The sequence below is a fragment of the Sciurus carolinensis genome, chromosome 7 (assembly GCF_902686445.1).
Source record: "Sciurus carolinensis chromosome 7, mSciCar1.2, whole genome shotgun sequence".
NCBI lineage: Eukaryota > Metazoa > Chordata > Mammalia > Rodentia > Sciuridae > Sciurus > Sciurus carolinensis.
The window spans coordinates 102,549,179-102,572,865 of NC_062219.1; the positions used below are offsets into that span (position 1 = coordinate 102,549,179).

The 23,687-nt window shown below is 39.1% G+C and overlaps 1 protein-coding gene across 2 annotated transcripts in view; it reads left to right on the forward strand.

Moving 5' to 3' along the window:
• Gclc (glutamate-cysteine ligase catalytic subunit) overlaps window positions 1-19,188 on the forward strand; it is a 47,350-nt gene extending 28,162 nt beyond the window's left edge. For both annotated transcript variants that reach the window (XM_047558586.1, XM_047558587.1), the window contains exons 4-16: window positions 2,983-3,096; window positions 4,761-4,819; window positions 4,923-5,056; window positions 9,759-9,833; window positions 10,298-10,414; window positions 11,198-11,336; window positions 11,757-11,869; window positions 12,375-12,467; window positions 12,873-12,977; window positions 15,999-16,080; window positions 16,157-16,260; window positions 16,334-16,454; window positions 17,509-19,188. In XM_047558586.1, the coding sequence (XP_047414542.1) occupies window positions 2,983-3,096; window positions 4,761-4,819; window positions 4,923-5,056; window positions 9,759-9,833; window positions 10,298-10,414; window positions 11,198-11,336; window positions 11,757-11,869; window positions 12,375-12,467; window positions 12,873-12,977; window positions 15,999-16,080; window positions 16,157-16,260; window positions 16,334-16,454; window positions 17,509-17,720 (1,468 nt within the window). In that variant the 3' untranslated portion in view covers window positions 17,721-19,188. The remainder of the gene's footprint in view (window positions 1-2,982; window positions 3,097-4,760; window positions 4,820-4,922; window positions 5,057-9,758; window positions 9,834-10,297; window positions 10,415-11,197; window positions 11,337-11,756; window positions 11,870-12,374; window positions 12,468-12,872; window positions 12,978-15,998; window positions 16,081-16,156; window positions 16,261-16,333; window positions 16,455-17,508) is intronic.
• The last annotated feature ends 4,499 nt before the right edge of the window (window positions 19,189-23,687 follow it).

A 23,687-nucleotide genomic window follows, 5' to 3' on the forward strand; every position in this document is an offset into this window, starting at 1 on the left:
TTTTATGTGATTCCTTCATTCCACTTACAACTGCCCTTTCCTGTCCTCCCCCGCAAAAAAAATAAAAATAAAATAAAAATAAAAATAAACAATTTTGCAAGAGTAGATAGATGTTTTTTGGTAGCAGTTGGCACATTTCTTCGTCCTAATGCCATGTACTAGGCCCCAGGTGCCTGCTCCACACCAACTTCAGGCAGAGTGGCCATACCACCACGAATGAAAGCAGACAGGCTGTGCTTTGTGGAAATGGGGGAAAACATATTAAATACCCACACATTTGATGAGTGTAAAATTGGGGAGGGCTGTGAGAGAGAGATGTGGAGCCCAGGAAGAATGACATGGTTACTGATGAACTCTGGGATGGAGGAAGGTTTCTCTGAGGGAGGGTGACTGAAGTGATATGTCCAAAGCTCTAAGAGGAGTTTCATAGGAGTGGGGAGCAGAAAAGTGTCCTAGGGAAGGGGAGTGACATACAAGTTCAGGGTTAAGCCAGGCAAGCTGGTAACTGGAAAAAAGCAAGTGAACTGGTGTGACCAGGAAGCTGAGGATGTAGTGCAAGTGTGGTAGGGTAGGTGGGTAGTTGGTGACCAGATCAGGTTAGCTGAGAATTTCGATTGTCATCCTGAAAGCAGTAGGAGGCCCAAGAAGGTGGGGTTGGCTGGAGAGTATCACATTTTTGCTTCTCAGCCCTCCTGTGGGCTGTAGCATGAGAATGGCTGTGGAGCATGTGCCAGGACTTACTAGGAGGGGACTAAGAGGGAACACGGTGGGTGGTGAAGGAGATGAAAACAGTGGATGGATCAGAATATGGCAGAGTCAGCTAATTGACCGGAAGAGAGAAGAGGTGTCAGGGCTATTGTTGCAGGTAATTATTGTGAAAACCTTAGAATAACAGAGTTGTGGCCAAGGAGCAGGCTACAGCTGTTACTTGACCACTTTATTGAACTTGAAAATTCAGGATCTTAAATTTTTCCTTTTTCCCAGTTAAAATTAATAGCATTATACATTTCGCTTAGTGAAATAAAGCAGATAGGAAACTGTAACACAAACCAGAATTTTTTATTTTGAAATTTAAGAATATGTAATTTTTTATTTGTTTCATAGCACTGGGGATTGAACTCAGTGGTGCTCTGCCACTGGGCTACAACCCCAACCCTTTTTATTTTTTTACTTTGAGAAAGAGTCTTGCTAAGTTGCCTAGGCTGGCCTCAAAATTGGAATCCTGCTGCCTCAAGTCTCCTGAGTAGCTGAAATTGCAGGAGTGCGCCACCACACCCAGCCAGAATGTATAGTATTCACGGGTGATGCTGATGTCTCTTTCTGGGACACAAAGTAAAGTATTTGGTTAAGTCCCACTGTGTCTATTAGCTCAGAATAGCTAATGGAGAATAGCTCATTGAAGTTGCTCTTTTAAAAAAGTTGACTTCTTGAGCCATTATGATGGGAGAATTGAGACAGAGGAATAGATTTTATTGTAAAATTTATAATTAAAAAAATTTAGCCATATGTATTAGAATGGATGATATTTTGAGACTTGTAAACAAAATAATAATTATTAGTGATTTAGTTCTTAGAAACCTCACTTTATTTTGACAGTGAGTGATAAAGTTACAGGAGCAAAAGAGAAAGGAATGCTCTGTTTCAATGTAAGCAGTGAGATTTTCTCTGTAGAGGCAAAGCTCTGTAGTGTGGAACAATAGTCCGAAACAATAGTCATGTGACTATTTAAATAAACTAAACAAATAAAATGAAATTCTGACTACTGCATCATGCTGGCCTCATTTCAGATGCTCAGTAGCACTTGTGACTGGTAGTCTCCACCTTGGTTTGGACAGTGCAGGCATTAAACATTTCCATCATTGCAAAAAGTTCTGTTGGCCAACACTGGTCTAGAAGGCAGTGCTGTTGGTGTCAGGATCCTGTCCCAACTCTGCCTTCCCCTGCCTGATTTTATTAGTGAGGAATCCTCCAGATCATTATTGCACTCTCCTAAAGGACTTTTTCTAAAGTTGCAGGCTCACAGCAAGTGGTGCATAGAATTCTCAGCATCTCTTAAAACTATTTCCCAGATAAGATCAGCCACTTAAGTAGTTGCTTGTAAGGTACATGTAGGCAGCCAGCAGGTACCTTAGAAAAGGTAGAGGTTAAAGGTTATGTGTGGGCTAGTCTTGGCCCTCAAGCCAAAAGTTTCCTACACTGATCTAAAACCCTGACAAGAGCCTGCCTTGTTTTGCTTTCACTAATCTTGTTGGTCTTTTCCCTCCCTCATAGCACAATTAATATTGACCTTATAGTTCCAAACTGGGAAGAACCGGTAGCCTTACTGCAAGTGAGGTGGAATTTGAGCTTTACACTTAGGAACAAATTTGGAGCCTCATTTTTCTACATTGAAATTAGAGTTGTTCTTGAGGTCAAGTAATATAATAGGTTGGGTTTTAGACTTAAGAGTGAGCTCTTGTGGGTGGATGGGGACACCAGAGACACTGCCTGACCTTGAGGAGTTCCTGAGAAGCCATACAGAAGCAAAAACCTGGAGACCATCTCCAGATTCAGATGCAGCCTATCAGGAGGTTGAGGCAAGTAGTATACAGGCTCAAAAGATAACCTGAGTTTAGCTGATCAGGGACACCGTGGAAGTGTGTAGGGGCACCTGTAACCAGAGACAGTGTCACCAAGGGGAGTAACTTTCATGCTGTCAGTTCTCAGAAAAACCTAAACAAATGTTACAGAGATGTTCAGTGAGTAGAGACTCATAAAGTCACTGATGGGCTGGAGTCATAAAAGCAGATCCTGAAGCAAGATATTGAAGAACAGGGAATGTGGGTACAAAGGCCCAGCACTTAAAGGCATTGCTCTTTTGCTAGACCCTCCAGAAGGAAATAATAGAAATGAGGTGTTTTTAATAGATTCAAATTATGGCAAGATACAGGCAGTTAATTCCTAAAGACAAATCTTATCTATTCAGTTCTTCATTTGTTGTAGATTAGGCTGCCCTGGGTTCACACTGCCTGAGTACAAACCCAACCCAGTTGAAGGAGGAGCTTCCAAGTCCCTCTTCTTTCCTGATGAAGCGATAAACAAGCACCCCCGCTTCAGGTGAGTATGTCTGTGTTGAAATGCCCCTCACTTAGACTCTGCCCTCTGAAAGACAGTATTAGCCTGGGAATCCCCTTTGAGCTTTCTGAATTCGACTCCTTTCCTTAGTCGCAGAGAAGGCAGCAGACATACATCTGCTCACGCCTCAGAAGCCAAGACTACTTGAGTGTTGGCTTCTTGCATCCAGGTTCGATTTGTTTTCCAAGTCATCTTAAAATGCATAAGTTTAGCTTCTGTCCTCTTTTAATGAGCAGATTGTTTTCAGTCCTAGTTCTGTAAACAAACTGATTTGGGGTATTCCTACCTTTCCTACCTCAAGTATTCCTACCTTTCCTCCCTAAGTTATCACCAGGAGCTATGTCTGCTTATCCCATGACAATAAGGCAAAACCTGTACACCACCTGGTATATATTAAGAGGCACTCTCTTCCTTCTGTTCTGCTAACTTCTAGCTCTGTTAGTTTGTAGTTTAATTTTTCACTGTGTGTGTGTTGCTGGAAATTGAACCCAGGGCCTCACACATGCTGAGCACATATTCTAACATTGAGCAACAGCCTGCTCTTCGGAGTTTAATTCTTAGGTTTTTAAATTGCTTCAGGGACTACACCAACTTGGCTTTGTATCTTGAGTACCGGATTATCTTGAGGAAAGGCTCCTGACCCAGAATTAGTGATGCTGTATTCATTCCTTTAATAGGCATTCATATCTGCTGTGTGCAGAATCTTTTGTGGGAGATACATTTTATGAACATAGTTTCCAACTTCAAATGTTGTCATGTGTTTAAACAGGCATAAAAATATTCATCTGCAAGAAAAGATAGATTATGACAGATGTTGAAAGATGGCAGTACCAGAGATCCTCCTTGGATAAAGGGAGGTGATTCTGACTGAGGGGATCAAAGCAGGGTTCACGGAAGAGGTGGTGTTTAAGCTGAATCAATCAACACCTCCAGTAGAAGCATAATGTGAGCCATAAATGTAATTATAAATTTTCTAGTAATCATGTTAAAATTAAAAATAGCTGAACACAATTTTATAAAATATTTTATTTAACGCAGTGCATCCAAACTGTTATTTCAACATGTATTGGATGTTTTTCAATTATTAATGAGAGTTTTTACTTTCTTTTTTGTTCAGATTCTGGTGTGTATTAACTCTGATAGTATTTTCAGTTAGGGCAAGTCACACCTCAAGTACTCGGTGGCCATAAGCGCCTCGTAGCTTCTGAATTAGACAGACAGCATGGTCCTCAAGGTTGGGGTAGAGGAACAGTAGGCATTGGGCTCCACACATGCCTTGGGAAATGAGTACATAAATTTGACTATAATCTTTGTAGTAAATGTGGTAAGTGTTAGAGTGAATCAGACCATGCAGACCTTGAACACTTGAGCTTGATTTGGTGAATAACTAGAGTCTTGGAAGCACAGGGTTGAGCAGGGGAGAGAATGAGAATGACATTCTCAAGAGCCAAGGAGTTAATATAATGTGAAACCTTCTTTCAGAAAGTCCCTTTAGACTAGTATCTTGACTCATGCATTTTCTGTAGGATTATCTTAGAGTATTAGTTTGAGGTAGGATTTTATTCCATTCGTTTGTACATGGTCAAAGTCTGTGTATACGTTGGATCTTAGATAACCAATTTATGACATTCGGTTGTCTGTTTTAGTACCCTAACGAGAAATATTCGGCATAGGAGAGGAGAAAAGGTTGTCATCAATGTACCAAGTAAGTCTATAAAGGGGAGGTGGTGTGGGAGAGAGACTTGTTCAGTTGTTTATTCCTGACTCTCACCATTTCCTTTATTTTTTCCCCCTAATTAATAATACAGTATTTAAGGACAAGAACACACCATCTCCATTTATAGAAACATTTCCTGAGGATGATGAGGCAGCAAAGGCTTCCAAGCCAGATCATATTTACATGGATGCCATGGGATTTGGGATGGGAAATTGCTGTCTTCAGGTATTGTTTCAAATCTATGGAGAGACAAAATGTCCTCATCCATTTCTATTTATTTACTTCTTTTCTTTATATATGCATGTCTCCTGTTTTAAAAATCACATTTTAATTAGGTTGAAATAGCAGCTGGTATGCCTTTCTGGAAAGTAATGAGATTGTTTTAGTAAATTAATTTAAATTCTTGACCAAGAATCCCAGAGTCTACAGTTCACCACAAAGGTATATAGTTGTTAATTAACTTAAAATGCAGAGCATCTCTGATCTTTGTCTGCATGTTCTTTGTATGTCTAATTTTTACTGCCACCTAATGGCAGGCTGGTGAGGTTGTTAACCATAGCTCAAACCTCTGATTTCTGAAAATGAGCTGAGATGGAAATACTCCAGTGAATTTGTGATATAAGGGGAAGACTGTTTGGACTTTTAAAGTTTTTGTATTCATGCAAAGCCACCCAGTGGTATAAAATGAATAAATATTTAGCAGCCTGTGTTTGCCTTGCCCTGGCTAGATTGCACAGGAGGTAAAATAAAATAGCCCTTCTCTGTTTGCTCATTTAAATTTTTTCCTGGATCTGATTGAGTTACTGATGCTCCTGACAGTGATTGTGCCCAGGTCACTGGACCCAGGGAGGGAGATCACAGAGCCTGTCACACACAGGTTTGCAGTTAGTTGTTGGCTCTTACCACACAGGTATTTGGATGACTCCCCTCTCTTCTTCTGGCTCAGTTTTCTCAGTTTTCTCAATTTTCAGTTGAAAGAAGGGTTTACATTAAGGCCCCTTCTAAGTCTTACTCTGTGTTTTTTTTTCATTGCTTTTATTAATAAATACTTGTTTTTGGCTTTAATTTGATTAAAATCATGGTATAGCAGGAGTAAGAAGTTGTACAAAGCATGAATTTTCAAATTGAGAATTTTGAATTTTGTTCAATGTTTGTTGTCTAGGGAGATTTTTCTCCAGTGGTAATTACTTGAGCTGATGAGAAAATCTTTAGGGGTCCGCGGTAGTGCAAAACCTGAAGGCTCTCAGCATGACGGCCAAGAAACCCAGCTTTCCTCTCATTTCAAACAGCTATAGCACATCACACATCTTCTTGCCCATACCTCCAATGTGTTTATTTTTAAAACTGTGTAACCCAACTTGAATGTGCAAGTCAGATTCCTCCATGCTGATTATGATTAACATGGACAAGCATAAGGGGGTTTTTTGTTTTCCTTCTCTCTTTTCCTGACACATATGGCATAGGATTTGTGGCATAAGCTTCTAAACAAACATAGGCCAGTAAGTCTCCTTACAGATGGTTTCGCCTAACTTAAAAAGAGATCCTTTGACTTTTAACTGCATATCTGCTTTCCTATCTTAATTGCAAATATTTCTGAAGAGAGCCATTAAGCTCAGGCACTTACAGTGTGTGGCTTTAAAATTGTGTTAGTGCTTTCCAAGTACCATTACCTTTTCTTGGTTTAATAATAACCAGGGTGTTCAGCCAAGGACAGCACAGTTGCTCTCATAGAGTTCCAAAGGGTGTATTCTTTCCCTTGAAACTGTATTTGTACAAATGAATGTGCCCTAATGATAGGTGGTAAACATTTTCTTTGTGTGAAGATACAGTTCTCTAACCAATTTAAGCTTTGTCATGAGTTTAGTATTAAGCTTTCTTTTTTCCCAGTGACCTGTCCCGTTTCAATACTCCATTCAGAAAGATGATTAACACACATAATGTTTAGTATGTGCCAAATGAGAAGAATTCCACAAATAAGCCACAGAATTTGCTGCTTTGTATCTCATAAGCAGAACAGGAAAAACTGTTTATTATAGTTAAGCAGCAAAATAATAATAATAATTTCAAAGTAATTATTTTTTTTTAAATGGTACTAGGAATTGAACCTGTGCTATTTATTTTTTGTTTGAGAAGGGTCTCACTAAGTTGCTGAGGCTGGCCTCAAATGTGTGATCTTCTTGCCTCAGCCTCCTGAATCACTGGGAATATAGGCATGTGCCACCACACCTGGCCTTACCATAATTTTTTAAGGTTAATGGAAGAGTTACTGTACAAAATACAAAAGCACTTTAACTACAAAATTCTTAGTAATTGTTGGGCTCTTCATGAATTATTTAATAAGTTCCTGACATGTTATGATAGTTTTTTTCTGCCTCAGAAAATCATGTGGCTTCAAAAACTTTAGAAAAGATTTCTGACATCCACTTTTCACAGTTCCCCCTTTTTCACTCCTCTTGTCAGTTTCCTAGTGACATTGTGTCTCTTCTTATTTATATGATGCTTTAAAAGGTCATCAGAAGGCCAGGTGTGATAGTGCACACCTATAATCCCAGCAGCTCAGGAAGCAGAGGCAGGAAGATCACAAGTTTAAAGCCAGCCTCATGAATGTAGTGAAGCCCTGAGCAACTTAGTGAGACCATGCCTTTAAATAAAATATAAAAAGGGCTAAGGATTTGAGTCAGGAATTCAGCACTCCTGAGTTCAATCCCTAGGACAGGGGGGGAAAAAAAAAAAAGACACCAGAAGCCAAAACTGTTCATGTATTCATACCTTTTTAAGTTTTAAACTTTTTTCTTTCTGCATTAAAACCATCATTTTGATGATGCCCTGTTTAATTTGATGAACTTGTTACATCAGTTCCATAGTAAGAAAGTAGTTACTAAATGTACTTAAAGTAACTAAAATAACTAAGTCACTGGTGTAAACTGACCTATCAAACTCCATTTGCTAATTTTCTTAAGCATACTTTTCTAGGGTTGGCTTTTTCAGGATTTGCCTAGGAATTCACTAATGTGTCCTAAGCCAGCTCAGAGAAGCCAGTCAAAACACAGGAAAGGAAAACTGTTTATCATAGCGTCTTTGAAAAACCAAGAGGAGTAACTAACACATTCTAAAATATCATGAAAAGGACCTAAATAAACTGAGAAGTGTATTCAACAGAATTCTTCAGTCAGAATACTTCAACATTTAGGTATTTAAAGTCTCTATCCCTTGTAAATTTGCCCTTTAGGATTATGGTTTTCCAGTATCTCAACATGTCTTTGCCGCTGTGTTCCCTTTAGTACCTCTTTCCTTCTCAATACTCAGTTAATTTAATAAATATTTTTTTAAGCAGTAAGTAAGTGTCAGACACTGTCCCAACAGACTTAGAATGTTATGGTGAGACAGCTCCCTCCTGGTACTTATATTTAAATGATGGGATCACAACAAACAAACGTATTTTCTTCACTTTCAATGTTCACCACCCACAAATTGGTTTGTTTCTACTTTGCAGAAACTTTTCCTTGCTTTGTCTGTCAGTGACCTAATTGCCAGTCCTCCTTAATCTTTACTTTAACCTTTGAAACTCCTAGATGTTGGTAACACAGCTTCTCTCCATGTTGAATTAATCTGTAATAGCTGGTAAATTAACATTGCCTTTTAATGGAAATAAAGTACCAATTTGAACATTGACATGGGAATTATAGGAAGGTCAAGACATAAAAATTGTTTTTAATTATTTTCTGTAGTCACTATACTGACATAAAATGCAATTATAATTTAGCAGGTATACTGATGAGTCACAGAAGTTATCTGCTCTTATAAAGCAAAGATGGAACATAGCTGAAACTATTGGAACTAATGGGTTGAGATTGTGAATATTAACTCATTTAGCTGCCGTTATTTTATCTCTTAAGCATCTAAACACCAACATTGAATTTAAGCTTAACTTAATCGTAGTAGTGGAAAAAAGTAAAACAGTTCCAAATTTGCAATATGAAAAATAACGTTAATACAAATACAATTTGTGTTCCTGCCCCTTCTACTACCACCACCACCCTTTCCCATGGGAAGGGCATGTTTTGGTTTCCTTTGAGTGAGTATTTTAAGAGGATTTGTGCTCACCAATTCCGTGATCTTTAGGACGCTAACTTTTCAGTGTCCTACTTGCTCCTTACATGAGTCTCCTCATCTTCAGAACATGGTCTGGCCCTGTTCCCCAAGTACTTCTTCAGCTCTGATTTTTCCTCGAACAACATCCCTGGAGATCCAGGCACTCACAGGACCTCTAGCTGTCTGTCCCCTTAGATTCGTAAGCTCATCGTGTCATGGCACCCCCTTCTCTGTAACCTTTTCTTCCTGTATGTACTAGGAACACATCAGCCAAAACCTAAGTCATCCCATCACTGACCCGTGGTCACGAGTCTGCTACTTCGACTTGCATGCTCCTTGGCCAACCTTCCTGCAGCCCTTTTGACTCTTCACTGTCAGCTGCAGAGTTTTAACTGCTTTTCCTTCTTTCTGGTCTTGTCCCCTTCCAAGCTGTCCCCTTCCTGCTACCAGTGTACTTTTGAAGATGTTCCTTAGCATCTCCAAATCCCTTTTATATCAAAATTTCAGTAAGCCCTCTGCTAAGTGCAGTGATGGGAAGCTATAGAAGCAAACCATCCAGAAGAGGACATGCCTTGCTGAACTTCACCATGCTATCTGTGTCTGATTTCTGACTTGTTAGTCTGTTTCACTTAGGAACATGGTTTTATATGAGTTGTCCATATACCGAATATGATTAAATACCATTTTCTAGTTAAATTCACCCAAGACAGCATTGAAACAAAACTCCTGTGTTTAACATAGTCATTTTCTCCAGCCATCTTCCTTCTCAGACTTTACTGCTTGGGGAGGATGCTAATGATTTCTTATTGTTGTTAATAACTTGCATTCTTAACAGGTGACATTCCAAGCCTGCAGCATATCTGAAGCCAGATACCTTTATGATCAGTTGGCCACTATCTGTCCAATTGTTGTAAGTAGAAAGTACACCTTATTTTAAATATAACTTTGTATAAAATAGCACCGTATATGCAGAATTTGCTGATAGCATACCATTTAAGTCCAGTTAAGACTTCATTCAGAAATGAAGTAATTTAAATAGTATGTAGAGTAAAGCTAATGAAGAGTCTAAACTGTAGACTCATACTGTTCCTAGTAAAACATGTATTTGTTAAATAAATGTCAAGGTTGACAGTGGCCATTCTGCCTCTCCCATTAGGTCCTCACATTAGAGAGAGGATAATTTAAATGAATCCAAGGATTTGGATTGTTCCTGGTGTTTTCACTGATAAAAAAGCAGGCCTAGGTGCATGTGGTAGAACTCTATGTGCATTACATAAACTGATTATTTTTGACCAGGAAATGAGTGCATGTGACTTTTTTCGGCATGTAAATGACACTTTGAACCTGCAGGAGCCAACTTCTGTTTGTTTTTAGATGGCTTTGAGTGCTGCATCTCCTTTTTACCGAGGCTATGTGTCAGACATTGATTGTCGCTGGGGAGTGATTTCTGCATCTGTAGATGATAGAACTCGGGAGGAAAGAGGACTGGAGGTGGGAATGATTTTTCCTTAATAGCTTTTTTAAATCAAGCAGCTGAAATGGGTTATTGTAACCACTTGCAATTTCGAAGTCTCCCTCAAATTTTTATCTGTGGAATGGATTAGGGTCACACATGGGAAGAAATATACTGCCTTTGTTTTGGGGTAAATATGTGGAGAAAGTGATTGGGCTTGGGTGGGGAGTCAGTTTTTATCACTAGTTGAAATCTATATTCGTTTTATTTAAAAAAAAATAGTACTTCTGGTTTTCTATATTTTGGAAGTCAGTGCTGATGGCTGCTTTTACCAAAAGGCTTCTGGGTACTACATACAAGATGTCCTCTATGGAAGTGCAGTTTGCTGTCAGAGATGGTTTTTCCATATACAGGGTCAGACTTTGCCTAGTAAGCACAGTTAGTACCTCTTGTTTGCATATTGAACTGTTAACACTGCATCACTCCAAATAAAAGTGTGCTCCACCAACACCTATGGAGATCTTTAAAAATAGGTACTCAGTCCCCTCCTAGACTGAGTAAATGGGAATCTCCAGAACTAGGACCTGGGATGGGAACATGGGTGTTTTCAAAGGAGCCCCCCAAATGATTCTGATGTTCTCAACCAGGGCTGTTCTGCTGTGGTCTTTATGTAATTATCACAAATTACTGAACATGCTGTCTATATAGAAGTAAACATTTTTATATTTTTGTGATGTATAAAATATATTTTTACATAATTAGTTGAGATATTAATTTCTAGATCATTTTTGTGGCATTCATTCATATTTCTATTATTTTAGCCACTGAAGAAGAATAATTATAGGATTAGTAAATCCCGGTATGATTCAATAGACAGCTACTTATCTAAGTGTGGTGAGAAATACAATGACATCGACTTGACCATAGATAAAGAAATCTACCAGCAGCTGCTGCAGGAAGGTGAGTGTCCCTTCTCTTTTTCTAGGTTCGATTGTACGCCTTTTGTCTTCAAAACTTCTTTTCTGACTCGTGGTCTGGTTTCTATTTTTAGTGTGAAGTCTCTAACTTTTCTTATGAGGCTGCTTGTTCCTAAAGTTTCAAGTTCCAAATACTTGTGAGATCTTCTTGACTTTTAGCAAAAGGAACTTACTTTGGAGCTCTGTATCTAGGTCCACACCAGTGCCCCAGCAGGCATTGTGTAAGTAATGAATAAACCTCTGACTCTTCCCCAGTGTCTGTAGGATAAAGTCCTGGGCCAGGTGAGAATTCTGAACAATCCAGCCATTTCCTAAACTTCTAGACACCCCTTCTTCATACTGTGGACTTAGAAAAAGTGGTGTCTTATGCTTTGTAGTCAGTCCTGTTGCTCTGTCTTTGCAGGCCTTGATCATCTCCTGGCCCAACACGTTGCCCATCTCTTTATTAGAGACCCACTGACTCTGTTTGAAGAGAAAATACATCTGGATGATGCCAATGAGTCTGACCATTTTGAGGTATCGCTTCTTTTTTAAATGTATTTCACTTCACGAACCAAGAGAAGTTTTCTTAGCTATGAGGAATCAGTGACAATAGAAATCTCATATACCTTTTGTTACCTAGTGTAGTGACCAACCAACAATAATTAGTTGGTTTTAAGTATTCTTATCTTTTAGAGTTGTTCTGTGCTTGTACATTTTTTTGTTTGATACTTTCTCGTTTGCCTAGTAATTAAAAAAAAATTCAAACATACTACACAAAAAGTAACCTGGTCACTTACTTCAGTGCTGCAGATATCACTGACTTTTATTAAACATCTGATGTTTTATGTACTAACAGGTCACACTCAAGAAAATCTTAAATTCTATTTTTTGGTATTTGTAAATTGAAAAGTATTTGACATGGACAATGAATAATTTTCTTCCCTACTTAAGTACCAAATCATGGTAATGTTTTCCTGACTTTATAGACAGTTAATTTTATCCTCTGCGTTTTTGTTTTTTTTTTTTTTTTTTTTTGTAGAATATTCAGTCCACAAATTGGCAGACAATGAGATTTAAGCCCCCTCCTCCAAACTCAGACATTGGATGGAGAGTAGAGTTCCGACCCATGGAGGTGAGATGGGTGCATTGGCAGGAACTAACCTTAAGCTCTCTTCTGACTGCTTGTCCCTCTTCTGGTACTCTTGCCATAGGCTCTTATAAGTTTCTTATAAGGCAATAGAAATTGAGATTGTGCCGGTTAAAAGTGAGTCCAAGGGCTGGGGAGATAGCTTAGTTGGTAGAGTGCTTACCTTGTAAGCACAAGGCCCTGGGTTCGATCCCCAGTACTGCAAAAAAAAAAAAAAAAGTGAGTCCAAAAGCTAAGGAAAGTTGATTTCTGAGCATATAAGTGGAAAGGAGTTTCCGGCCTAGATGGGGAAGGATGGGTGGAATACTGTGATCTGAAGAGGGACTGGGGTGAAGGAAGAACAGGGCTGGGTTGTTAGTTCCTAACATCTCTGAGCTTCTGCTTGTCTAGGTGCAATTAACAGACTTTGAGAACTCTGCCTATGTGGTGTTTGTGGTCCTGCTCACCAGGGTGATCCTATCGTACAAATTGGATTTTCTCATTCCACTGTCAAAGGTGAGGATGTGTTTCATTACAGTCCTAGATGTAGATACCTGCATTTGTATTTGCTCATTTATGTAGACCATTTATTTCCAGTCTTACCCTTCAGGATGAAATGCCCTTTTCTTTTCTTTTTAAATCTAAACCTTATTTCTAGAGGCCTTCATTCAAGACAGTGACTGGAGGCAGCCCTACAAATTGGTTTCATCTACCCAAGAACCCATTTGTATGACGAAGTTAAAATTAGGATGGGAAGGGAAAGGGTAGTTGTTAGAGTGCAGGAAAGGTTTTCTTCATTTGAACCAAACTTGTCCGGAATATGTACATGGCATTTGACTATCAGAAAAATAAACTGGAGTTAATCAGGCCCAACCCAGCAATGATCAAAGAAGGAGCTTCCTGGGGCAAGTTTCCCAGCAGAACCTTCAAGGCTGTGAGGCAGCAAAGCCAAGTGCCCAGGGGCAGTCACAGAGGAAGTTGAGTTGTCGTATCTCTGGGGCCCATGCCTCTTGGCATGAGAAGGGCAGAGAAGAAGCAAAGCGGCCCTGTCACAGCAGCCATAGAGGGAAGGATGAAGCTGTTCAGCTCTAGCCTTTGCCCCATGAAAACCTGCTCTGGTCCCCTCACAAGGGGCTTGCTGGCTTGTGCCTGTCCCCTCTCACATACACCTTGAGTTTGTCACACCCAGGCAGGAGGTAGCCTGCAGAGTTCTGTGGGCCCGTGTTGCCCCAGGAAAGAGTCCTTGTCAGCTATCAGCCCAAGCTCTTTATTTTTATTAATATGAGTAGATGTCTGAAAGACAACAGAAAGTTGAGAACCATCAGCAGCCTTAATGAGAAGGTCCAGCCAGGCCTCTAGGGATACTGTCCTCAATAAAACAGTTAATTTAAGAAACTGGAAAGAGTTCATAAGGAAATTCTGATTAGTGCACTCAGAAAATTCTATAGAAAGGGTTTATCCATAAAATAAATAATAAGCTCTATGGACCAAAGAGTTTTTGAACCATGAAAGTTCCACACACTTTTAAAACTCAGTGTGCTCTCCAGTAAAGCAGGGGGTTGCCAGGGTCAGTTAGTGACTTCAGAGATCAAATTCTTAAAATTGTGGAATAACCAAATCATGAAGAATTGCACTATAAAGTATCAATGTTTGTGTAATAATTTAGAAGAGGAGATTGGGTTTATACAGAAGAGACGTGAGATTTACAGAAATCAAGGAAATAGTGGACAGAGTTTTCCCTTAACATAGAGTCCATAAGAATGAGACAAAAGATTTGGGGGTGAGGAATGGTACTTGCGATTGAACCTAGGAGCATTCTACCTCTGAGCTATATTCCCTAACCCTTTTTATCTTATTTTGAGACAAGGTCTCACAAAATTTCTAAGTTGTCCTCAAAGTTGAGATCCAACTGCCTTGATTTCCTTAGTAGCTTGAACTATAGGCATGTGCCACTGCATCAGCAAGACAGAAATGTTTGAAGAACCCACATATGGAAATTTCTGGATCTCAAAGACTATATCAACTGTCCAGACAGAATAGAAAGTTAGGATACTTGCCAAGGGGGAAAAATAACTCCTTTCAGCATTAAATGTTAGAAGAGATGGAAAGAAATCCAGAATCCTAAACAGTAAAGAATTATGACTGTAGAATTCTCTTTCCAACCAAATTTTCTTTATATTCCAGGTGATTCTAACAAAACTTCATAGGTTAATTTAAGGCTAAAAACATGCCAGAAGTTTTATTAAGCATCTTAGTCTGTTAGGGCTGCTACAGCCATACACGACAGAAATTTATTTCTCACTGTTCTCAAGGCCCAGAAGTTTAAGATCAAGTTCCCAGGAGATTCAGTGTCTGGTGATAGTTCACTCTCTGGTTCTTAGGTTGCACCTTGTCACTGTGTTCTCACAGATGGAAGGGGTTAGCTAACTAAGCCCTTATGAAAATCTTGGCTTTAAATGTTGTAAGAAGATGATCGAAGATAAACCAAAGAATCTGAAGAGCAATTGCAAAATATACTTTTAAACAGGAATTTATGAAAACAAATTAAAACCAGTGGTCCATATGAACTTTTATCAAGATTAAGGATAAAAAGGAATATCATTCAAAATGAAAACCTTAGAGACAGCCATGGTGGGATTTGAAACTTATGTGAACATATTCCTAGAAGTGTCTAGATTATTCAGAAGGTCCTGTGTGTCTTAAAAATAACAAAACAATAACAACAGGACCCCCCCCCCAAAGTTAATGTGGGATAACACTTAAGAATCAAGATAGATTATAACAACCATGCTGCTTCAGCCTGCTCCTCTAACTTGTGTCTATTTTTATATTGAGGTTTCACCTAAGATAACATTATAGAAAAATAAGAGAACACTGAGAATCTTTAAAAGTTCTGCTTGGAGGGTCTTAAAAAGTTACTGGAGAAATGGAGAATTTACAAATAAATAGGATATTTTCAGGCTCATGAATGAATCTATGTGACCAGGGCCACCAGGCTGGCAAGTAGTACCAGTGACCTTCTGCTCTTGGAGGGCCATAAGCTTATTCCAGGTCTGACAGCCTATTGACCCTTTTGCTCTCCTTACTCAAGTGAAGCAACAAAATCCCAGGTCAGGGAATGGAGAGCACTGCACTAGACGTCGTAGAACTGGACTGTCCTGCTTTCATTGCCCTGGACCTTAGGTGAACTGTTGTGCTGTGTAAAGGGAACCAACCAACTGCCCTTTCAGCACTGTCAATTTATGGCACAATCATTCATCAAGGTGCTTTGAAATACAGATTTCTATGTGAATATAGGTTTTCTTCTTTAAGAAACTTAAATTTTTTTAATCTTTCAATTAAAAGATTTCTTTTAATCTCCCATTGTTATTAAAAAGCACAAACCTGTCATATGATAGTGAGGGACATGCCCCACGTGGATGAGAGATCTGTCCTCAACCAGGAAGGGCTGGGGGGTAGAGTTCTTACCAGGTGGAACAAAGCTCTACAACCTCCAAGTTTGGTCAAGACTTAGTCATGATTCTTTTTCTCCCTTAGGTTGATGAAAACATGAAAGTAGCACAGAAACGAGATGCTGTTCTGCAGGGAATGTTTTATTTCAGGAAAGATATTTGCAAAGGTATTACATTTTCTCAGATTTCTGGGGTCAGTTTATGCTGTTTCTAGCTGATAAAGCTCTGCCCTCTCCTCGGCAGGTGGTAATGCTGTGGTGGACGGTCGTGGCAAAGCCCAGAGCAGCTCGGAGCTGGCTGCGGAGGAGTACACCCTCATGAGCATAGACACCATCATCAATGGGAAGGTAGGGCTTGTGCAGTGCCCTGTGGTGTGTTAGCAGTTGGCGGGGCATTTATAATTTGTCCTGTTTCTTATAGGAAGGTGTGTTTCCTGGACTCATCCCAATTCTGAATTCTTATCTTGAAAACATGGAAGTGGATGTGGACACCAGATGTAGTATTCTGAACTACTTAAAGCTAATTAAGAAGAGAGCTTCTGGTATAGTAACTTTATTTCCTTTTCTTTTTCTTAATCTCATAATGTAGGCAGAATCGCAGACTCCTCCATTATTTGATTCCTGAAAGTACCCTTTAAAGTTTACTACATCTTATCCATGCACACTTTTTCACATTTTAAAAACTCTGCAATTGGATATGCCTTATGATCTTTGACAGTTACAGTTTAAATTAGCAGACTTGGGGTTTTTTTGTTGTTGTTGTTTTGGTTTGGGGTTTTTTTTCCCCCTTTCCTGCTCCTAAAATAGCAAAGTATCTTAAGATACAGTATCTGGGCTGCCTGTTTGTCATTTATGTCTAGCCACGTTTGTTATATATCATCACGGGCTCTTTAATAGGGCTAAGTAACTTTGTAGGTTAAATGAGCTGCACAGCTAAGATGTTCTTCAGCCTTCCTCTATACAGAGTATCCTCAGGGTGCTCTTTCTTGGTTAGCTTTGACGAGATGACATTTACAGTGCCTGGCACTGGAGAGCCTCCAGCTGTTAATGAAAGTACCATTAATAATCATAATGGCATGTGTATTTTACTAATGTGGTCACAAAAAAGGATCATCTGTAGAAGCCGATATCACCCCTCCCCCAAATGGTATATCTGTCAGATTCCCTCTTCATTCACTGTGCTTACTAGTCTTTTATTCTCTCCACCTCTTTGATCAAAGTTTACTCTAGGGACCCTACAGTCCTCTGAGGCATCTCATGACAGCGGCATATGTAGTCTAAGCCCTCTGGCCAAGTGGGAGGACACATGGTCTTGTGCTGGCTCCTGTCCCTTAAGAGCTGGCAGTGTCGGCATGTGGGTAGCATCTAACAGGTACCATAGAAACATGATGTAGATGTTCTCATTGCCCATCTGCACCCTAAAATTCTTCCCCTGGAGGAATTCTTTAAACACTATGACAGATGTATTATTCCTAGCCCCTGCCAGGTGGCTATACTGACAGGTCCTGTTTTTACAGAATCATGTTTATGCTGGCCACTAAATATCACCTTATTTTTTTAAATATGTCTTTTATGTTGATCTAAATTTTTTTTCAGGTGAACTGATGACGGTAGCCAGATGGATGAGAGAGTTTATCGCAAACCATCCGGACTACAAGCAAGACAGTATAATAACTGATGAAATGAACTATAGCCTTATTGTGAAGTGTAACCAAATTGCAAATGAATTATGTGAATGCCCAGAGTTACTAGGACCAGCATTTAGGAAAGTAAAATACAGTGGAAGTAAAACTGACGCTTCCAACTAAACATTCTGCAGAAAGAAAAATGTGTTACAGTGTGATGGAAAGACTGACTGCAGGGATGCTGACTCTCAGCCCATGTATATGGTGTGAAGACCAAATGGTAGAAATGCGGTGTTGCCTGGGCCAGAAATTAATTTAGAGACTTCCTTCAGTAGGTAAACCTAGAATTTATACAGTGTACATGTACATAGTAAAGTATTTTTATGATTAACAATGTATTTTAATAACATTGTATCTAAAGTCATTGTGAATTGGCTTGTACATTTTTGAATTCTTACTCTGGAGAAAATACTGTCTGAGCAGTTTTATAAATGTAATGTGCTGATAATTGTACAATACCTGCATTCCAGAGTTTAAAAAGTTTACTGTAAATGTTCTTTTAAAGACTACCTGGGACCTGATTCAACAAGATTCACTACCTTACTTTACAGTTTCCTTGTTTTTTTTTTTTTTTGTTTTTGTTTTTTTTTTTTTTTGATCTTCTTTGTTATGTACATAAAATCACTGGAATCCATTGAGGCACCCAGTGGTAATCTTGGATTCCTGGCACCTCATCTGTGATGCAGCTGACCACTTGTTAACCCTGCCCCAAGCTTTCCCCACTGATAGGACCCATTGAACTCTGGTGGCTATTTAAAAAAAACTTTCCTTCTTTGTCTTTTGTTTAAAATTTGCTGATTCAGGCATTAAGTTTAGAGACAACTCTGTTGGAGGAAAGGAGCCGCCCAGAGTCTCTAGGTAGATTTTGGGGGGTGTTTTTTTTTTTTGTTTTTTTTTTTTTAAACTAAAAAGCGGGGGAACTCATTTTTTCATCCTGTATATATGAGCAGTACTATCAAAAGCAGCATCAGCTCTTCTGTTTGGCTTGTTATGCTGATAGCTGCTGTATGCTTAAATTTTCAAATCAATTTATAGTTGTTGAAGTTTGGTTTTGTTATCCTTTCTCTGGTTTCAATAAGCATACTGATGAATTTTCTTCTAAAAGCTTATTGTTCCAGAATTTCCCTGCAGATTATTCTGCATATTGCTTACCTTCTCTATAAAACTCATAAAGAAATCATGAAATGCACTAAGTTTTGTGAATCAGGACCCTAAATGTTTAATTGTAAATAATTTAAGTTTAAGATAATTTTTGTTAGAGCTTTCTGTTGAAGTTGCGTTGGCATTTTTACCCCCAGTTTGTTAAAAGTCTTAACTGCTTCATAAATAACTGTGTTAAATTATAGATTATGCAAAACCTTACTGGCACAGATATTTAAAGCGTAATGCTAATTTTAAGAGATTGCAATAAAGCTGCTTCAGCTAAAAAAGCTAAAACTGTTCATGTTAAATACTAGGGTCTGTTCTATATTTCATACATGTATTTTAGAGGATGAAAGAATGTTTTTCCTTTGCAATTCGCTTGTATAAATCAAGTTGTAAAAACTAAAATGTTTGTGGTATGAGGAAATAAAAGAATGGAATTGGGATTCAGAAAAACTCTTGAATGTATGTGAGTTCTACAACCACAGATAGCAGTCGAGGTTTTTTTTTTTTTTTTTTTTTTTTAACAAAAATTCCATGAACTTGTTTTTTCCTCATAGCAATCTTCAGATGATTTGAAGGAAGTGTGGTAATAAAGGCAAGGAGGTGCCCTGTTTCCCTAAATATCCGCCCCTGCAGAGAGGAAAAGGCCTCCCAGTGTGGCTGATGTACCTCTGTGCCCCTGAAGTGAATTTTTCCTTTACTCCCAACCACTGCTGCAGTGGTGACATGGGGATCACTGAGTGACCGGGACGTTGTGTGCACTTGCCAGCTGAAGCTGGAGACAGACTGAGAATCCGCAAGTACTACAGAGAGCTGTTTCCAACCCATGTCTTTGAATCAATATCTGCAGCCACTCTGCTGCCATCCACACACACAGTTCATGGAATAATGTGTTTCCCTTGGGCAGCTTCCCAGAGCTCTAACTTCTTTATCTGAAGCATCCTAGGGGTGTGCTTATCAAATTGATTCGCATGTGAAGCTCTTGGGAGTATTACTCTGCTCAGTGAGTATGGAGAGGGACCCATGTTTCTCATTTCTGCATTTCTAACAAGTTTCCAGATTTCTGCTGGTCTGTCTGTGGGCCTCATAAATAACAAGGATTTAGATCATAATCCGTTCCCATGTTCATAGACAGATGCATTTAAAATCTCCAATAATATTTGCCTTTAATTTGAATGTGATATGTCTAGATTTTTCTCTTAACTAAATTTTAAACCATGTAATAATGCTCTTTCCCCAAGACAAAGTCAACCAACCCTCCAAATTTCATGAACACAGCTGAGGATTCAGGGTTTGGGAAACAGAATTATGCATGTTGAAATAAAAGGAGTTTTCTCCTTGTTAGAAATACCTATCACTGAGCCTAGACTCTCAGACCCTGTCTTAGAATACACTGTTATGTAAGACTGCTTCTAACCCAAAATCTGACTTCCTGCTGGTCACTGCCCTGATTTGAAATTTCCCCCTGGTCCTGGATGCCTCTGTCATCCAGCCTATCTTTGAGGCTGCTTGTAAGCCCTTGTATTCCTAAGTGGAGCTGATATAAAAACGAAGAGATGGAGAAATCTGGAACATGGTGCAGGTTAGGCCATGTCTCTGAGGATTTGGGAGGTTTCTCTAGGACCTGAAACCTTGCAAAGAGAAAAGGTAGAATTAGCTTTCAAGCTTCTTGTGGGATGACATGAGGGAAGGAAGCAGGAGGGAAGTGTACCTGCAATCTCAGAGCCTTTCAAAGTGCAGCTAGATGAGGGACCCTTAGTTGCCAGGTTGTCAGAGGTCCTGCTGATGAGCTTTCCATTGAGATTAAGCCTCTCACACTCCCTGAAGATGAGCCATGAGTTCTACCAATTGCTCTCTAAACTGGTTTTATATAAATATTTCATTTTCCCTATAAACACTTTGAGAATATATGCCAAGTAATACTTAGAAAAGTGCAAGTGGGAAAGATACCTCAGTTCAGACTGCTGGAACAGAATTCTGTGGACTGAGTAACTTAACAGACACATTTCTCATGGTTTTGGAGACTGGAAGTCCAGGATCAGCACTGACTGAGTTGGTTCCTGATAAGGACTCTTCCTGGTTTGCGGGCGGGTGCGTTTGTGCAGTATCCCGATCATACATCCCTCACCTCTCTTTGATAAGGACACTTATCCTATTCTTGAGGGCTCCACCCCCATGAACTAATCACCTCCCAAAGGCCCAACCTCCAAATGCCATCACATTTGAAATTAGTCATTGTTGTTATTTTTTAAAATTTATTTATTTTGATTCATTTTAAACAAATGGGGTAAAACTTATTTCTCTGTGTTGTTATTTTGAAATGTTAATGCAGCAATAGTCCAAGGTCAATTGCTTAGATTATTTATGAGAGCTGTAACCTATTTAATCCATCCTAGTTTGAATGGACCGACTGGGTGGCAACTGAGGATAGGTGAGGCATGGCTGGAGGAGGTGAGTGACTGGGGACTGTGCCCTGGGAAAATGCATCTTCCCTTGGGCCCAGAGCAATGGAGTCAGCCATCCATGGACTGAGACCTCTGAAATTATAAACCCCAATAAGGTTTTCCTCAGGTCTTTTTGTCACAGCAATGCAAATCTGACTAAAAAAGCAAACTTCATCCTAGGAATTTTAGGAAGACACAGACCAAGGGAATTGGTTTAGGTAGTGAACCAAAAGTGAGACTTTGGTGGGTGACCTTGACTAGGAAAGGTACGCTCCTTGGATTGTTGCTTTCTTAGTAAGCAGAGGCTAAAATAGACTGGATAATCCCCAGGCCCTCTTTTAATACTAAATAGTCTGCGAAATGAAACATTACAAAGCTAAATACAGAAGACAGATTGAAAAAGAACAATGAAGGACGTAACAGTGATACAAAAGGAACTGCCATGCATGGATGAACCACCAATGTGTTGAGTCAAAGAAGCCAGAGGCAGAGGAATGTGTGCCGTATGATTGCATTTACAAGTTCATGAATAGGTAGCGCTAAGTGACATTGAAATGCTAGTAGTGATTATCTCTGGATAGTAGTGAGCAAGTACTGACTGGAGACAAACTGGGCTGCTAGACATTTTATATCTTCATCTAAGTGATGAGTCATGGCAGGCTTTAAAAATCACTGAGCTGTACACTTCAGATGAGGACTTGACATTTTTTATGTTTGTTTTACCTCAAACAAAAAAAGTAAAAAGAAAGGATGGAAGTAAAAAATTGAGCAGAAACTTGCTCTCTGCCTGTGGGTTGTGTGTGGAATAACTGCATTTTTATACCCTTTGAATACATTATGCATTATTCATCATGGCATCTTAGGTGAAAGCAGTTGAAGAGTTAGCATCTCCATCGGAATCGTTGGGTTCTGAAGTTCATAGGAAGCTTATCAGGACTGGGTTCAGACAGGACAAAGGTATTTCTGGCAAATAAGTGAGAATATAGAACCAAAATGTAGTTCAAATCCTAGTATTTTCACATAGTAGCTATGTGACTTAAGGCAATTGACATAACTAACCTCTGTCTCCATTTCATCTGTAAAAGACATCAGAATACTGTGCAGAGTTGCAATGGGGTTGGGAATGAGTGACCACATCAAAGACAAGTCTTTAGACTATCTTCAGTCAAGCTATTTTGCCCCTACTCTTTGCCCTAAGAGTCAGAGGATACTGTATTAATGATAACCTGCATCAACTTTCTACCATCATAATATTTTCTTAACAGTTTCTTTAAAACAATTTACCCTTCCAACCATGCAAGGAAGAAGTCAGAGAAAATCAAAAACTTGGGAACTAAGATATCTGGAGGCAAACATGAAACTTGAGAAGCTTTGTATTGTATGTTTTTATCACATGACCTCTCAAACATGGTCCTGATGAGTTTCCTAAAAAAAAAAAAAAAAAAAAAAAAAATTTACTTAGTCCAAAATGTGTTTTGAATACTATTAACCTTCTGGTGAAGCAGAGACACCTGGCAAATTAAGGACACTTGGATGCAAGTGACAGGAAAACCCTTATCAACCTATTTTAAATAAAAAAGAAAACTACCTGCTTGCATAAGTGAAATGTCCAAAAGTTGTCACTAGCTGCAAGTATAGGTCATTGGGATCCAAATGCCAAGTCCTTGACTCCCATTCTCTGAACTGTGCTTTTATTTAAAATGTTTTTACTCTCAGACAGGCTTCCTCCATGGAACATTCTTCCTGCCCCTGTGTCCTCCCACCCCTCAGCAGTTCCAGCAGCTCCAGGCATACATCACAGTAGCTGGGCAACCCTGCTGGATAAGAGGTTCCTTCCATAAGTCCATAGGAAAGTCAGTCTGTGAATTTGTGAAGAACCATGTGTTAGAGTCAGGAGTCTGAGTTACAGTTCTGACCCTATGACTAGTCTTTCTGTAACACTCAGCAAGTCATTTACTCCCTCTGGACCTCATTGTCTCATTCACAAAATGGATAAAATCTCTGTGCTACCTGGTTCTGTTCCAGGGGTACCATTTCTGAAGCTTCCTTGCTGACTGCTTTTCCTCTGGAAGTTAGCTATTAGTGCCCTCTAGTGGTCTCTTCAATCGGTGCCTTTTTACTTAGTTGGGTTTCATTTAGGATGTTTTATAATAGTCCCTAATTCAGAGATATAATCCAAACAAATTTGCTGTAAAATGAAATTCTGTACTGAAATATGTTTTATTTCTATTCTCGTTTTTTTCATATAAGTGGACTTTGCTCTAACATAAACTGTTAAAGCTATGGGTTTCACTTTCATTACTGTTCAGCTGCATCCCCATCATTTTGTCACTGTTATTCAATTATAAGTATTGTCTAATAATCCTTGTACTTTCCTATTTGGACAGGGGTTATTTAGTAGTGTGTGGCTTCATTTCAAAATCTTTGGGGATTTTCCAGATATCATTTGTATTATGGATATCTAGAACAATTTCATTGTGGTCATAAAATATTTTGTATG